General features: G+C 43.4%; 1 protein-coding gene across 1 annotated transcript in view; it reads right to left on the bottom strand.

Moving 5' to 3' along the window:
* The window catches only part of Utp20 (UTP20 small subunit processome component), an 84,490-nt gene that overhangs the window by 37,580 nt on the left and 29,530 nt on the right, over positions 1–17,380 (bottom strand). Inside the window, 8 exon segments of the mRNA XM_052753059.1 lie at positions 2,979–3,187; positions 4,880–5,046; positions 8,173–8,298; positions 8,810–8,895; positions 9,739–9,829; positions 12,803–12,988; positions 16,131–16,371; positions 16,594–16,673. Coding sequence (XP_052609019.1) covers positions 2,979–3,187; positions 4,880–5,046; positions 8,173–8,298; positions 8,810–8,895; positions 9,739–9,829; positions 12,803–12,988; positions 16,131–16,371; positions 16,594–16,673 — 1,186 coding nt within the window.

Genomic DNA, 17,380 nt, shown 5'->3' on the forward strand with positions numbered 1-17,380 from the left:
TCCCAGCACCCACAGGGCAGCTCACAACTCCAGTTCCCCAGGATCTGATGCCCTCTTCTGGCCTTCAAGGGCACTGCATGCACAGGCATACAGTGAAAACACTTAAATGCATAGAGCAATTATGTCTGCTTGGAGGCACAGAGGCTAGAGAGTCACAGCAAACACTAAACAGACATCACATCTCCTTCTCTACATGGTGTGAAACCGTAACAATGCAGGCCATCTGTTCAGGCTCAAAGCAGACTTATTTATTGAGTCTCCATCAATGGCATTATAGCCATAGTCCGTATTTACATGAGGGACTGACAATTCTGAAGAGTTCAGTATGTGGGGGATTTTATAAACCTGGGAATGACAAACATTATGCAGAATTCCCACTGATATTAAAGAATGAATGGGTTTAGCCCCAGAGAGGAGAGACAAGGGCTTTGGAGTGATGTTCTCCAAGCAAATAATGTTAAAACCATCAGATCAGAGATGACTCAAACCCTCACCACCTTTCTACCTGATCAATATATTGGGGGTGTTAGCATTTATATATATGGCCTTATTTTCCTACAGCTTCACCTAAAAACCATCCTGAAACATAGGGCAACAAGGGAAACCCTCTTATGTAGTGAACGTCAACTCTATGTCCAGAACACAATGAATAAAACCACGAGGGAAGTTCCTTGCCATGAAAAGCCAATACTCTGACCAACAGAGAGGTCTAAATCTGAAATCGCTCATTTTAAATTCAAGCGCCTATGAACAAGGATGCTCTTCATCTGCCACATGAGCTCAAGGAAGCCTGGATCTCACACATCACCCGCCTTTATCTGATCACCTCCTTAGTCAAGGTACAGAGGAAATCATGCAAACACAAGAAGGTGACACAGTGACAAGCCACTCTGATCTGCTTCCAGTCCACTGGGAGCATCTGGGCTGTCCCTGGAGTCAGGTTTGTAGAAGACAGAAAAGATCACAAGGCATTGTGATGGTCTAGAGCAAATGACAAACCAGCGTTAGGAATCAAGACCTCAAATAAGACGCCCCACCATTCTCCATCCCCGCTTCTCCCCATGGGCAGGGTAGGCACATGCTACCATTTCTACAACTATAGTTCCAGCTGTCCAGTTTACTCCAGTACTGTTGACCAAGTCAGAGGAAAACCCGGAAAATAAGCCTTTGTAGACTTTATGTGTATTTATACACGGCCACTGCTTTAATGTACAAACACCACAAAACCATTTACTGCCTTAACAATACACACTCATGACAGCCAACACCCCAAAGGCTATCAAAGTCATAAAGAGCAAGTGTGTAACTGAGCTCAAACACATATTAGGACAAATCACCATGGCGTGATTCATGCCTCTTAGGGGAACTCCTTGGACCTGTGTAAAAGAGCAAGAGGCTCCACATCCGTGAGCAAGCCTAACACCTCAGGAACTAATGAACCATGAAATTGCACAAATGATCCTTTGAGTTACCAAATGTTGGCTTGGGAGCAAGGCCCATTACTGAGTAACTTCTTAGTTAATCAAAAGTCCAAAGGATACCTCTTTATGAAACTTGTCACCTTAGTGATTTAACACCAGTGGAGACACTGACTTCGGTTTGCTCTGAAGCACCAAAGGAAACGCTTATATTCGCCTTTAAGCTTGCACATAACAGAGAATTTCCCAAAACATTTTTTGGCTTCTCCAAGCCTCTTTCCTACAAAGCAACCAAGGCAATATTTTTCCGTTTTTTTTTCCTTTTTTTTTTGAGACAGGTCTCACTATGTAGTTAGTCACTTGCTGTCCTGGATTGCACTATGTAGACTAGGCTGGCCTCCAACTCAACAGAGATCAACCTGCCTCTGCTTCCAGAGTGCTGGTACTAATGGTGTGTGCCAGCACACCTAGATAAAACAGCATCTTTTTTTTTTTAACGTGTAGCCCAGGCTGGCCTCAAACTCGTGATCCCGTTGCTTCTGCTTCCTTCAGCAAATCGTAGCTACTGGTGTGCCCACCACACCCGGAATGACTCCCCTGCTTACGGTTCGTCAGGAATCTCCCAGGAGGAAGGAAGTTTCCATCCTTTCAAACAAACACACGTCCTATCACCAACCTCACTTACTGGGCACTTCCACTCACTGGGACACTCTCTCGACACCCTGCCTTGTCTCTTCTGAGAACACACTGCAGATGTGCCACTGCAGGGGGTCAGCTCTGGTGACTCACTTCATCATCAAGGCCAACCTATGTCTATCTTAAAAAGTAACCAACTTGTACTTAAGACTGAATTCGAACGGCAGTTCACTGGGTGTGTTATGAATCAACAGAGACAATTTCTTTTCTTTTCTTTTTTAAAAATTTACTTTTATTTCATATGTGTTGGTGTTCTGCCTGCACACACATCTGCAAGAGACTGTTGGATCCCCTGGAGTTGAAGTTAGAGATAGCTATGAGCTGCCATGAGGGTGCTAGGAATTGAACCCAGGTCCTCTGGAAGAACAACCCATGCTCTTAACTGCTGAGCCAACTCTCTAAGCCCCAGAGACAATTTCTTGACAAACTGAAATTTTTGCCCATTTGCCAGAGTTCAAAAGACAGAATCGGAGCCTGGGTCTTTACTTCAAATCCAATTGCTCTCAGGAGCCTTCTGTACATCTAATGTACAAACTATTCCCCTAGGTTCCTGAACGTAAGCTCAAGGCCATGTTCCTACTGCAACAGAACAGGTCTGGAATACAACTCAGAGAAAAATCTGCAGGCTCCCCTTCCGGCAGTGGACCAGCTAACTAACCAGTCCTGCTCATCACACGGCTTACTTCCTCAGAGCACTGACTGCACTGGCTTCAGCATGTATTTCCGAAAGTCTATGCGACTCTCAACATAACAAGGGATACAGACGGAGGTTTAACCTTGAAAGTCACTAGTGATCAGATGACAACCCAGCTCCCAAGAAGAACACTCTTTCAGTTGAGAAGAAAGCATCTCTGAGGCTCTCACCTTCTCTCGCTGGTTGAGGATGCGTGAGACGGTCGCTGTCATACACAGCAAGATCTGCAGAATCTTTGGAAGGTACTCGCTGATGAGATGACTGATGTTCTTCAATACAACCTCCATGCTATTTAAGATGCCATGCTGACGACCCACGGGAAGAACCTTAGACAAATCCAAGTCCTCTACTGCCCGAAGGACTGCAGAATGGCACTCCCCTAGTCAGAGAGAGGATGTGGTGTTCAGAGAAGTGCTAGTCTGTTGGGATCACCGTGTGCCTCCCACCTCCCTAAATGATGCAGCTTGCCCAGTGCTGTGTTACTTATAGGTGTCAATGCACTTTTCTCATATATCATCTCCCAATTTTTACAAAATGCTCAGTGAGCTGATTAAGTAGGGTTTGCTACTCACATTTCAGATAGGGAAACTGAGGGATAAAGAAAGATAAGGTGGCAGTTGGAGGGCTGACTCTTAAGTGTAAATCTCATCCAACTTTATTTTATTATTATTTTCTTTTTTGAGATAGTCTCTCTATTATGTAGCTCTGGCTGTCCTGGAACTCACTCTGTAGCCCAGGCTGGCCTCAAACTATCAGAGATCCACCTGCCTCTGCTTCCCAAGTGCTGGAACTAAAGGTGTGCACCACCACACCTGGCTTACCCAATGTAATAAAAATACCATTCCTGAACACTGGACTTACTGAGCGATGCTGAGTTTGGCAGAGTCATGAAACTGCTAGAAGACTAAGAATAAAATGTCCTCTTTCTCATATAATTTCAGGTTAATAAATAAAAACGACTCTATAAACAACTGCTACAATACTGATTGTAGAACTTGCTAAAAAGATCTGAACTGGGTACTGCTTAAGCTTTGCATAGCCATCTGAAATCAGATGATGAACTTACTGATGCACACATTTAACTACAGCACCTATAACTGTATTGTTTGTATCCACCCACCCAACAAAACCTTAGTACTCACTAGTGCCATTCTCCTATAAAGGACAAGAATATACTAGATGGAAATCGATCTGGAACAAAACAAACTGTACTACAAAATGAATATTTATGTTGGGCTAAAGCCAATCTATTTTGGAACTAGAACAAAGGATTTTATAATCTGAAAGGTCTGAGTTCAAATCCTATCTCTACCAGTTTTCTCATCTGTAAAATGGGCAATTACATGAGAGTGCCTGTGTTTGTGCAAAGGGCTTTTATAATGTTATGTGCAGAGTAAGTGCTCCACACATCTAGTCATGGCAGTGATCACCATGACAAACTTCACACGCTATGACAGAAGAGAGCACCGACCTTAGCCTGTACTATTACACTTCTCCACAGCTCTTCAACTGAGCCCAGCATCTGGGCCACAGGAAAGACGGACAAGCTACTACTCACTGCTCAACAGGTAAATGATTCTGTGAATAAATACATGACTAAACAGCAAGAATTCCAGTTAATTCCTGCAACTTGTTCTTAATCTCTCTCTCTCTCTCTCTCTCTCTCTCTCTCTCTCTCTCTCTCTCTCTCTCTCTCTCTCTCTCGTGTGTGTGTGTGTGTGTGTGTGTGTGTGTGTGTATTCTAAAATACAGTCTCAGTATGTAGCCCTGGCTGACCTGGAACTTGTTATGTAGACTATAGTCTGGCACGTTTTTTGTATAAGGAGTAGTATTGGACATTTTTCATTGGTAGAAATGCACACCAACAAAATGCACAGTTTCTAAGCAGTCTTCTAACACAAGGTACTGACAACCCGGGGTCAACTGAGATCAGCAGTTTACAGTGGACTGCATTCCAGCAAACAGACATCAGTGAGGTGGGAAGAACGAGCCCCATTGGGAAGCCTTCTGCCCTGGAATGTCAAGGGTCACCACAGGGTGTGCACTGGTCAGAGAGGCAGTGGGTGGCTACCGTTTTTGAAGTGCTTCACAGGTTCAGACAGCAGGTCTAAGAACAAGTGGATCTCTCCAGGTTCGGTCCCAGCGAGGAACCGCAGGACAATGGCCATGCGGGTGCCGGAAGCGGATTTCCCCTGGGTTTTACTCCCTGTCTTATTCTTCATCCGCCCATACAAAATTCTGAAACGTCAAAACAGCATTATCCATAAGCATGGTACACGTATCACTAGCTGCCTGCTCTGCTACAGGCTTAAGGGGCTGATCCAAAGACTTCAACGGCTGGATTATAAAGTGAGGAGGGAAGGAAAACAGGGGCCACGGAAAACAATGAGACAAGGCCAGCAGGAAGCAGGAAACAGAAAATAGAAAGGCTCGAAGGGAATTCACCTTATGACAGAGGGAAAAAAGCAATAAAACAGGCAAGTCAAGGGTAAGTTAAACCAAGGATAAATGAAAACAATAATATAGATGCTAAAAGGAAGTGAAATAAGGGTCTATAAGGAAAAAAAAAACATATAAACCAGCAAAAGGTATTTAGAAAGAAAAAATATATCCTAGGCCAGCCAGAGCTATACATGAGACCCTATCTCAAATCAAACAAACAAAATAAACAGAACAAAAATCACATGGAACTTATCTAGTTTTATATGCAAATTTTTAAAAGCCTTTAAGGAAAAACATAATTCCTATGCTACAGTTTCACAGCACAGAGAGAAAAGGGAAAAGTATTTTTTTCCTTTATGGAAAGTGATAGAAGTAATACATGGATGAGTTAAAGAGTAAAAATGAAAACCAACAGGAATTTTGCTTCTAAACATAAACCACCATTTCCCACTCCCCTCCCTCCCAATAAACCCATACACTAGACTAACCCACAAACATAAAACACGGCATTTGTCCCCTCTCCCTTCCTTGTACTGCCGACACTGGCCTCGAACCCGGCTTCTAGGATCACATGCATGCAAAACCACACTAGACTCAAATACATTTCTCTTTTATTTTTAAAAGATTATCATTTATTTTATATGTGTGTTTTGCTTGCAAATATGTGCACCACATGTGTGCCTGGTGGCCAGAGGTCAGAAGTTACAGACAGTTGTGAACATCTGGTAACTGAAGAGGGTCCTCTGCAAGAGCACCACATGTTCTTAGCCACGGAGCCATCTCTCAGCCTTCACATCACATTTCTAAACATAGTATCAACTGATGCTTTCAAATTGAGTAAGGATCACCCCAGGAAATGCAGCAAAGAGCAATCAGTACATGTATGGGGATAAAAAGTTAGCATGACCATTTTAATACATGCTTAGTAACAGTATTCAACATCCATCTCTCATAAGCCTTTAGATACTTAATAAAAGCTATTTTGTTTGTTTGGGGTAAGGTCTCACTGTGTAGCTCTGTCTGGCCTGGAATTTGCTACATAGACCAGGCTGGCCTGGAACTTGCTATGTAGACCAGGCTGGCTTGTAACTCACGACATCAGCATCCTCTTCTTTCCTGAGTGCTGGGATAAAAGGCATGCAACCCAGCTAACAGCTTCTTTGTAGTATAATAAAATTTACTGACAACACTCAAAACTTGAATATATGGTTTAAAAAAATATTAAGACACCTTTAAACTATTAGAGGCCTAAAGAACTTTTGTGTGAGTTTACCTATGGTAGTTATGATTTTTAGAAATTAAAATAGACCAATTTTTAAAATATTGTTTTCTGAATTCACTTAAGCAAAACATGTTTATTACATGTTAATATAAATAACTTTTTAATGAAAAAATAATTATATCTCAATACTCGTGAGACTGAAGGCTGTTTTATTTTCTGACTGGTTTAACAAATGATGACCAGATGTTCACATTGCTTTTGTATCTAACCCACTGGAGTGGAAGAAAAGCCCTCCATGTTACAATAATTGTGTCTACTCCGTTTTGATACTAAACAAATGACAATTGGCTGCAACATGGAATATGAAAATCTATCAACAGACTCTATAAACTGTTTACTAAAGTCTATTCCTCTTGAGCTTTGTACACGCTGATTTTGTGACATCCATCCGTTACTTGGGAAATAATGGCTGACCAAGTCACGCAGAAATGTCAAAGGCTGACACATCCCACTGTCAACCAAAAGAGGAGGCATACTAACCAACTTTTCAAAGTACCCTTATCCACCTCATCAGACGTGTTTTCAGGTTACTGGGAAGTTATAAGTTCACAGGAACAGATAGAAGTTTTCCAAAATTCTAATTTTCATTTGATTGTTAAAATTTAGTAATTTGAAACCAATTCTGTCATTTGTTTTCTTTGATTTGTCAAACTTACTGCATTTGTGTTTAAGAAAATTCTTGTGAAATACCAAGTATAAAAAGAATGATGCTTCATTATTTAGGCTTTCAAATAAAAATGGTGTTGCAGTGGGGGTGTGTGTGGCGGGGAGAGGCATCTGGTACAGCTTGTAATGCACTGGCACAGATGTCATCCCCGAGATAAGCAGTGTGCAGCAGGAGTATCTCATGATATGTCTAATTCAGCACCTAAAACAGTAAACAGAGCCATAGCCAGAGCATTCGAAGGACACTGATGGAGTCCTTTGTTTTCACCTCGTTCTCCAACTATGTGTCCATGACGAGTGACTAGTGCAGTTTGCTGCCACTGTCCAAAAGAGCCCACTAAAGAAGAGAAAAAGCAGGACTGCAGGTACGGCTCAGCAGGCGGAGCGCTTGCCCAGCACACACAAGCCCTTTGTGTCATCTCCAGCACTGCTGAAACTGAGCATGGTGATGCATGCCTGCAATCCCAGCGGGAGCTCAAGGCCATCCTCAGCTACACAGCAAGTTCGAGGCCAGCCTGGGCTACATGAGATCCCATTTAAAGAAAAAAAAAAAAAAAAAAAGGAAAAGACTCACATGACTGTATTAAAACTGTTTTTTGTTTGTTTTTTTATTTTTGTTTTTCAAGACAGGGTTTCTCTGTGTAGCCCTGGCTGTCCTGGAACTTGTTCTGTAGACCAGGCTGGCCTGGTCAGAGAATCCGCCTGCCTCTGCCTCCCAAGTGCTGGAATTAAAGGTGTGCACTACCACCGCCCAGCTTAGAACTGTTTTGATTCACATTTTTTTTTTTTTTTTTTTTGGTTTTTCGAGACAGGGTTTCTCTGTGTAGCTTTGCGCCTTTCCTGGAACTCGCTTTGGAGACCAGGCTGGCCTCGAACTCACAGAGATCCGCCTGGCTCTGCCTCCCGAGTGCTGGGATTAAAGGCGTGCGCCACCACCGCCCGGCTTGATTCACATTTTTAAAGAGTATAAATACCTCATCAGAATTGGAAACAAATCTGCCCGGTGTGCAGTTTTCACTATGGTGTTGTCTTCTGAAATGCTGAAATGCACGATCTCTTCTTTAAAGCTCCTGTCCTCCAGCAGCCTCTGTAAGTTCTCCCTTTAAACAGAGCCACACAATCGTCAGTCCACAGCACTTTCCAAAGACGGCAAGAGCAATATCTGCAGGTACAACTAAATAAAGTAACACACTGAGGAGTTCATGAGGCTCACACCCAGTAAGCCATCCTCACAAAAATATCTTCAAATTTCAAGAGGTAAATGGGTTAGAAGGGACTAGAGATGCTCCATAACCCCATGCTTAAAAGCACATGACACAAAAGCTTTACTCCTTAGGCATTCCCATTCCCTAGGTAATCACAAAAGTTTTATGGAATTACATTAACAGAGAAATGTTACCACTTTCCAAGACATATTTTAAATTAATAATCTCTTTTCCACTTTGTTATCTACAGAGAATAATTCAACAAATACACTACTGGTTTTCATTTCTTCCCTGGAAATGGTTATGATTACTTTGGAAGAGGAAAATTTCTCAGGCCTTTAAGACATTATTTCAGAAGTGGCTCTAGGTAAAAGGAAGTAACGTTTCTTATGCCTCCATAGCTCACCTGTATGGGAGGATATGAGGGTGTTTGTAGGTCATTATGCAATCCAAGGCTATTTTTTGCACGGTTTGATCTTGGTGTAGCAGTAACTAGAAAAGAGGTTTTACAGAATAATTTAATAAGTAACATATACACAAACCATGAGATAGAAACTTGTTTAATAAACCAAATAACAAGACTCTACCTAGGCGGAAAAAAAGAAAGAAAAGGAAATGAAACTCTGACCTGAATACTGTGGGTGACCTGGATTTTAACCAACTGGGTTGGTCTTGTGACAAGGACACCCTATACTATAAAGTTAATGGTCAGTCAGCTGTCAGGAGAGGACTTGGCTGTGGTCCCACTGTTACCTGTGGCAGGAGACTTCTGAGCTCAGTCTTTCTAATAAGGTCTATGTGAATTATGTGCAGAGCATGGACAAAGTCTGCTGAACAGATCAAGTTTCACCAAGACCACCCACATATGAGAAAACTTCATTTCCCCAGTGGGTTTAGAACGACAACCCAATTGCATTTCTGTCATCTCTTCTGGGGTTGGGGATATACATTATAATTACAGCACTTCACCTGTCTGTTCTCATTCCATCTAACCGACGCAGAAGCCCAAGTCCCCACCCACCATGCTGAAGTTAAGCAGCGAAGGCGGCCAGTCATCCTCTCCTCTGATATAACATGATTTCACTGTCCTTACTTCTAATCCAGCTGCTCGGTGTTAGTCACTCTGTACTGAAGTTGACTTTAAAGTTAACTCAATTAGTGCAATCTAAAATGGTACATTAAGATGATTTTTAAAAGTATGCCTACTAACAAAAACAGCACTTAAAATGTAGAAATGGACCCCATCCACGGTTACCAAAAACCTAAGTTACTCTGGTAAAAAAAATGAGAGGAAAGTTTGCAAGGATTAAAGCACCGAGGATTTATTTGACTTACCTGAAGATATAGTTCATATAATTTAGATTCTAGATACAAGGCCCGTGGGTTTGAAAACTTAGAGAAGACTTGCAAATGAGCAATTAACTGCCTAAACAAAACAAGAGGTTATTGTAGTAGTAAAGAATAAAGAACATCTTCAAAGAGCATTGTCCACAATTTTATTCTTTGACAAGTATTCCAAACACCCCCCGCCCCTGCTCCCATAAGTCTGATGTTAATTACCCAAGCAAATTTTAATGATTAGGAAATTATCTTCTGGAAACTCTGAATCTCAGGGAGGCTTTCCACACTAGAAAAACCTTCAAGATATGCTTAGAAAGGCTTAAGCTAAACCAAAACTGGAAAGAAGGTGGTTAAAAGATTGCTCTCAAAATGTGAGTACAGGTGACCTGGGGACTTATTCCTTTGCTAGGTTCCAAAGGGCAGGCAAGAAGTGGCAGGATTCACTCTTCCTCTCACTCGAGAGAACACAAACACTTGATGGCATGCAACAGAGGTCCAAGTTTAGGTGACAATGGCTCATGCTTATACGACTGACCAGAAAAAGCAGCGATGCTCTGTGATTAAAAGTTAACATGAAGACAGGGCTGTCCAGAGCAAACGACACCATCTACTACAACAGACTGAGAAGGATGTGTCTACCTCATTTGCCCATCTGATTTCCTAATTAACACATGGACCCTAGGAAGAAAGATTATGAGGCTGGGCTATGCATATACTGAGACAGCACCAAGGTCATTCACTCACCCCCCTCAACCCTCTCCCAAGGGTCTCATGATCTCAGTATGTAGCTCTGCTCACCTGGAACTTGCTATGTAGATCAGGCTATCTTTGAACTGAGAGATCTGCTTGTTTCTGCCTCCTGAGTGCTAAGATTAAAGATGTGGGTGTGTGCCACACATTCAGAACAATTAATTCACATTTTAAATTTATTTATTTTTAATATTATGTGCATGTTTTACCATGGGTGTCGGGTTCCCTGGAACTGGAGTTACAGACAGTTGTGAGTTGCCATGTGGGTGTTGGGAATTGCACCCAGGTCCTTTGGAAGAGTAGTCAGTGTTTTTAACCACTGAGCCATCTCTCTAGCCCCTTAATTCACATTTTAAATGATGGTATGTGGTAGCAATATTCTAGGTTATTCTTGGATATAGGTGGTAGATGAATTACAACAGAGACCTAACCCTCATAGAATTTCTCCTTCCTTCCTTCCTTCCTTCCTTCCTTCCTTCCTTCCTTCCTTCCTTCCTTCCATCCATCGATCCACCCACCTATCTATCTAGATTGCCCCTGAACTATGCAGATGAGGATAACTTTCAACTTCTGACCCTCCTACCTCCACTCCCAAGTTAAGATTACAGGTGTGTACTACCAGGCCTGGCATATGAAGTGCTGCCTGAACCTAGGGCCACATGCACTCTAGGCAAGCACTCTACCCACTAAGCCCAGCACATCTTCATGTTTAGTATTTTACGTAATTTTCTTTAGAACACTTCAAAGTGCAGGGAGGCAGGCAGTTATTAGTGAGAATACCACTTGCAGCCCATAGGGAATTTCTGATTTTCATAAGAGCTGTAAAGAGCTAATATCCAAAGCAAGCAGGGATTCCATTCTACAAGTATAATCAATCGGTTATGAGAGTTTGAATCATGTAAGATAATTTCTACTCTAAAAGACAAGAAAAACTTCAGTGAGGGAACTATGGCTAGAAGTACATCTTGAAGTATGAACAGATTCTCTCAGTGGGTAGAAATGAGGCCAGGGCATTTGGACAGAGGCAAGAGCACGTGTGCAGGTCTTGGGGGTGAGAAAGGTCAAGATGTGACTGGAGAAATGGCTTATTCATTTATTCAGCAAACACATACCTAGAACTAATCTTTTGCTAGGGATTATGCTGATGGAAAGAGAAGAGACTAGAGTTTCAGGCAGCTTGGCTGTGGGCCCATGCTTTACACACCATTTCCATTGGTTGATAGGTCTTTTCCCTGTCCAAGGCTGGAGCTTTCATCTCTCAGCAGCAAAGGATCCTTTCCTCTGCAGAAGGCCTTCTCTGAGTCTCTGCCTCCTTCTTTGCAGTAGACGGGAGTAATTCTTTCCAGTGCTCCCGTAAACCCTATCAAAGTATCTGACACATCTATCCCTACACTACAGGTGTTTGCGGTTCAGCTTTGCAGTCTTACACTCAGCACAGGGCACTGGCTGCAGTTATCAAGTGGATACATTTATAAATGGCTAGTGTGGAAATACACAACAAGTAATATCTAGTTTAAGTTTAAGAGCAACACCAGCCTTGCGGATCAGACCCTCAATCCAGACAATCTTTGGGTAAGTTCAAAAAGCCTCTGAGAGAGGGTTTTTTAAAACAGTTTGGAACAATTTAAGTAAATGAGTAACCAGGGGAACTAGAAAGTGTCATAGCATAAGAAAAAAGTAACCAGCAGGGCTAAGTCAAAGGGAAGGCAAGTGCTGACCAGAGACTCTGGTGCCTGTGACCCTGGCACACAACCACGCCTGAGGTACTCAGCACTCTAGGCTGCAATGCTCTCATCTTTAAAAGGACCCATGACAAAAACGAGCCACATCAAAGTTCCTCGGCTCCTAAGATTCTGTGCTGAAGCAGGAAAAACTAGTCAGTATCTGTTGCCAAACAAACCAGCAGTCCCCACGGTGCCAAGAGACTCAAGAAAGAGTCTCTGAGACTCTGAGAGAGGCAGGATTGCAACACCCGTTTACCAGGGCATACTGACAGAAGTGTGGTCCTGGGCAGCACCGAGGCCAGCAGATCCCAATGAAGGTCCCGTGTGTAATCTGGGCCTTCCTCTAGCTTTGGTGTCACAGAACACTACAGCCAGTTCTCAATGCCCAGCACCAGCATGTTTCAGAGGAAGAACCCTCAAAGACGGACAAAACTATCAGGAAAATCCAGGAAGATGCACCACGGCATGCCAATAATGATCGGAGGAGTTCATTTTCACGAAGCTGCTTCCCACGGACACAGAGGCCTGCACTGCCCCCCCACAACCATAGCTCCCTGATCATCGGCCGGGGATGGGGAACTCACTTGGCTGCGGCCCTTCTTGTCTTCTTCTTCTGGGGGGCTTCATCTGCGGGCACTGCCTCTTCCTCCAACTCCTCATCTTCCCCCACAGCAGGCTCCTCTTCCACTTCCTCAGCCTCTGCTCCTCTGCCTTTTCTGCGTAGATCCTGGGTTGGAGCAACTTGCAGATCAGCTGGATAATACTCATTGCTGTTAGAGGAAGCATGTGATAACAACGCAAGTGAGGAGTACGCTTCATTGGAAAAGTATCCATAGTACGCAGGCACGTGCGCGCGCGCACACACAGTGTCTTAGGCAAGGTGCCTTTATACTAGCATTCTTAAATTATTTTATTCTACATGATGGGTGCTTTGCCTGCATGTGTATCTGTGTACCAGGCATGTGCCTGGCACCAACATAGGTCAGAAGAGGGCGCTGGATCCCCTGGCTAATGATATAGATGGTTGTGAACCACTGTATGTGCTAGGAATTGCACCTTGGTCCTTTAAAAGAGTAGCCAGTGCTCTTAACCAAAGATCCATCTCTCTAGCCCCTCCACCAGTATTCTCTTTCCTTTAATCTCTCTCAATGACAAGTCGATCACTAACTGTAAGAGACAGTCTGCTCCATTACTACATTGTCGAAAATTGAAACGTCTACTCTAGACTGGAGTGAAATCAGCCTCTGTCTCGGGAAGCACAGCTGGTCAGAGTGGACTATAGAGTAAAGGATTAATGTGAGCATTAGGACTGGATTTCTTTCCTACTTTGCCAATGTCCTTTCAAAAACATAGCATTACAATCTCAAATAGTCAAAGCAATAGCAAGCAAAAAGTAAAGTCAGAAACATTACCTAATTTCCTAACAGACTAAAAAGCTGCTTGATTAAAACAGCATCGCATTAGCATACAAGCTGGCCAGTGCTGGCCTTCCACCGACACACTGAGAACTCTGGAGAAAGGGCAATCTTCCTGATAAATGGTGCAGGGGGCAAATGGATAACCATATGCAAAAGAATGTACCTAGACCTGTGTCCCTCACCACTTACAGGACTCAACAGAAAAGTGCATCTAAGGTAAGAGGCCCACAACTATGAAACTACTAAGGAAAAGAGACAAGAAGGAAAGCTTCCATTTCAGTCAGGGCTAAGGCTTTTTTTAATGTAACCAAAAGCACATAAAACAAAGAATGCCACCTATTCTTAAACATGAGCACTAGTTTCTATCAGAGCGTCTAAGTCTCCCCTTCTACTACAGGCCTCTCTGTCCCTTTACCACCTAGTATCTTTACAGGAAGGTCTTTAGTCTTAGATGAAAGGGACGTGCACAGCCCACTGACACGGTCCTTGCTACCTTACAATCAGCTGACACATCCTCGAAGACACACACGAAGTGAGAGAAAAGCCAGATACCTCTTTTCTCATTCCACGAACGACCATCCCACAGACAATTCTGGGCTGGGGACATTATTTCCCCACTGCTGACCTGTTGCATGGTTTGTATGCTCTACCCTTTCCTGGTTCCTATTCTCCTCCCTGTAGTCCCCATTTTTTAAAAAACAGGCTCTCACTGTGCAGCCTTAATTGACCTGGAACCTGATATGTAGACCAGGCTGGCCTCCAACTCACAGAAACTCACCCGCTCCTGTCTCCAGGTGCTGGGATTAAAGATGTGCACTAACCACCTAGCTTCTCTGCTCTTCTTGATCTTTTGAAACAACAATATTCAGTAAGCTGTTTCAACTTTGAATAACAAAACCATCACCAGACACGCCCTCTCCGCCCCCACCCCCCATCCCCTTCAGTCTCCATCTTACTACGAGAACTCACAGGTTCCACTCTTCTTTCTCCAGAGCTCGTATCATCAGACTTCCGTACAGATTAAACAAAGCAACTCATTACGGTCTCTGTGTATCTTTCTGGGTAAGGTCTCCCTTAAGCCAAAGGCCAAGTCTAATTCTAACACAGGACTGACTGCTCAGAAATATCTAATTTTCTGATTCAGCTGACTATCCCTCCCCAAGACACTGCTCTTTAAACTAAGAGGTGATGTTATTTCTTGAGGGAAACCACAGACAATAACACACTAGGAAGTTCAGATCCATGTCGTGTTTCCTTTCCAATGACTTCCATGGCCTCCTTTGCTGGTTCCCGACTTCCTCTCTCTAAACACTGGTCAGCAGCGGCCCCTGCAGGTCTTCACTTTCTGGTCTCTCTAGGAGACTCCATTCTGTCAGGTGACTTTCAACACTGCTCATCTGCTCATAATTCTCAATATATTATCTCCAGATCAACCCTTTTCCTTGAACTCAATCTTTCTAAACTTAATACCTACTTGGGTATCTCCTTGGTTTCCCCCACAAACCAGCACGTCCGTGTCCCTTTACCCTAAGGTGGTGGCCTGCCTTTCCTAGCTGCTCAGGCTAAAACACCTTGAGAGAGATACTCACTTTCCCCACTCCCTTCTGTTCCCTACAACCACCACCACCTCCAATCACACATCTGACCCGGGTAGAATCTTTTCAGGTTTTTTTTTTTTCAAATTGGAATTCTTTTTTGAAAAAATCAGTCCACCAGCTAACCCTGCTCACACCTGGAATCTCCTTCTGACTGACCTCTCCCCACCCACCACTGCATTCTACAGTCTATTCTCAAAACAGCATCTCCAAGGTCGTGGCGCTTCTGCTTCAACTCCCTCTTCTCTGACAGCAAAGGCCGATTTCCCTCAGAAGGCCCCGCTGCTAACTTCCTGCTCCATCTCCACCGCTTCCTCTGGGATCACGCTGCAGTGCTCACCCCCCACCCCCCACCCCACTGTTCCCGGGACTAGCCAGACATGCCGTGGCTTACATCCTGCCCAGCCTGACCCCATACCTTCCTCCCATGTAATGAGGCACACCGGAGCACACACTTACTGTTTACTTCTAGTCTGTACAACACATCCTTGTTAGATTTTCAAAGCCATCAAGACTCTCATACTCAGATAACAAACCAGGCTCCAGAAAGCTCTGGACATTCCTTGACATCAAGAGGTTCAAAACAGCAGCTGTGCTTAGGTCACTGGAAAACAGCTTTTACTCCCAGGCAAGTAATAAGACAATGAACAGGGCAAGAAATAGTAAGGCCTTTGTAACTGCAACACGGCCCTTCTTCTGTGGTAACCTGACCTATTTTTATTCACACCATTTGTATGTTGAGTCAAACATAAAACTAAATGGGGAACAAAACTAGTTTAGTATTTACCTGAGGAGGCAGTGCTTTGTAAACATGACAGATGTGCAAAGTTCTCAGTCGCCGGGGGAGGCTGATACCCCTACTCTCACACTGTGCCTGGGACATCATCCTGGGTACTTACTTGATGAACCTCAAGAACAGTGGGGAGAGTTCCCTGGACCTTGGCTCTACTCTCTCTGGAAATTTGGCCAAAGCTCGCCAGAGCAAGAATCGGAAGTTGGTGTGGTCCAGTCGTTCCCGACAGTCGGTTTTGGATGCTAGCTGCTGCTGGTAAAGTGCGCCAACGTCTCCCTCTTGGGTTTGCTCCCAGCCTCCAGCTGCAGTGGGCTGTTCGTCTCTCCTATCCTTCTGCAGTTCTTTCTCTGCAAGAGAAAACTGTCATCCTAATGCCTGTAGAGGATTACTCTTATCCCCAAGACTGGACACTTGCTTTCTAGGAACACAAAGGAAACAGTGACCTATCTCACAGCTTTCTCAAAGAGAACGTATTTCTCATGTTCCCCAGTTTCATGCATAAAACACAGTAAAAATTAAACAATTCAATAAACACTGGTGTCCCCAGCCCTTGAGACTCCTGCTCATACCAGCATGTGCAGCTGCTTTCTCTAGATGTTCATAGCAGACATTCCAGAATTGCTTGTTTTCCATTCCATGGGCATGAGAACTGAGAAAAGATCATAAAATACATGATACAGCATGGTCTTTAGTGTGAGATATCCCACTAGAAAAATGTACAAGAATTAACTAAATGCTAATCCGATTAGCCTTCAACATGAGGCTAAAATAAATTTCACACTTTTCTGTTGTTTTTACACTGCCTACATTACATCAACTCTTTATTTTACTTTATCATTATATGTGACTGTGCGTGTGATATCCATGAGTGAGTGTGGGTGTACATGTACCAGTGTGTGCGCAGACATTAGAGGAGTCACATAATTGGGGGAATTTCTCCTTCTCCTGTGGGATCCAAGGACTGAACTCAGGTCATCAGGCTTGTGCAAGTCCTTCTTTCTACCCGTTGAACCTTCTTGCCAACCCACAGAAATTATTTCTATAGTCATAAACAACTACAGAATATTTTTTTAAACTATAAATAGACTCATGTAAGACTATTCAGCTTTGCTGTTGAAGGTGCTTTGAATCTTTCTATGCAGTCTAAGATGGCCTAGAAGCCATTATGAAGCCCCAAACTCCCAACCCACTGGCCCCACCACTGGGTGCTAGGATGCAGGCATGAATTTCCATATCCAGTTAGAAAGACATAGTAATGAAAATGAAGCATGATATACTCTCTGCTTTTTCCTCTGTTGGTGTGACAGACTCCATAAACAAAAGCAACTTGGGGAGGAAAATGTTTACTTGAGTTAT

Source organism: Peromyscus californicus, unplaced genomic scaffold, assembly GCF_007827085.1.
Source record: "Peromyscus californicus insignis strain IS unplaced genomic scaffold, ASM782708v3 Scaffold_24__1_contigs__length_46423439, whole genome shotgun sequence".
NCBI lineage: Eukaryota > Metazoa > Chordata > Mammalia > Rodentia > Cricetidae > Peromyscus > Peromyscus californicus.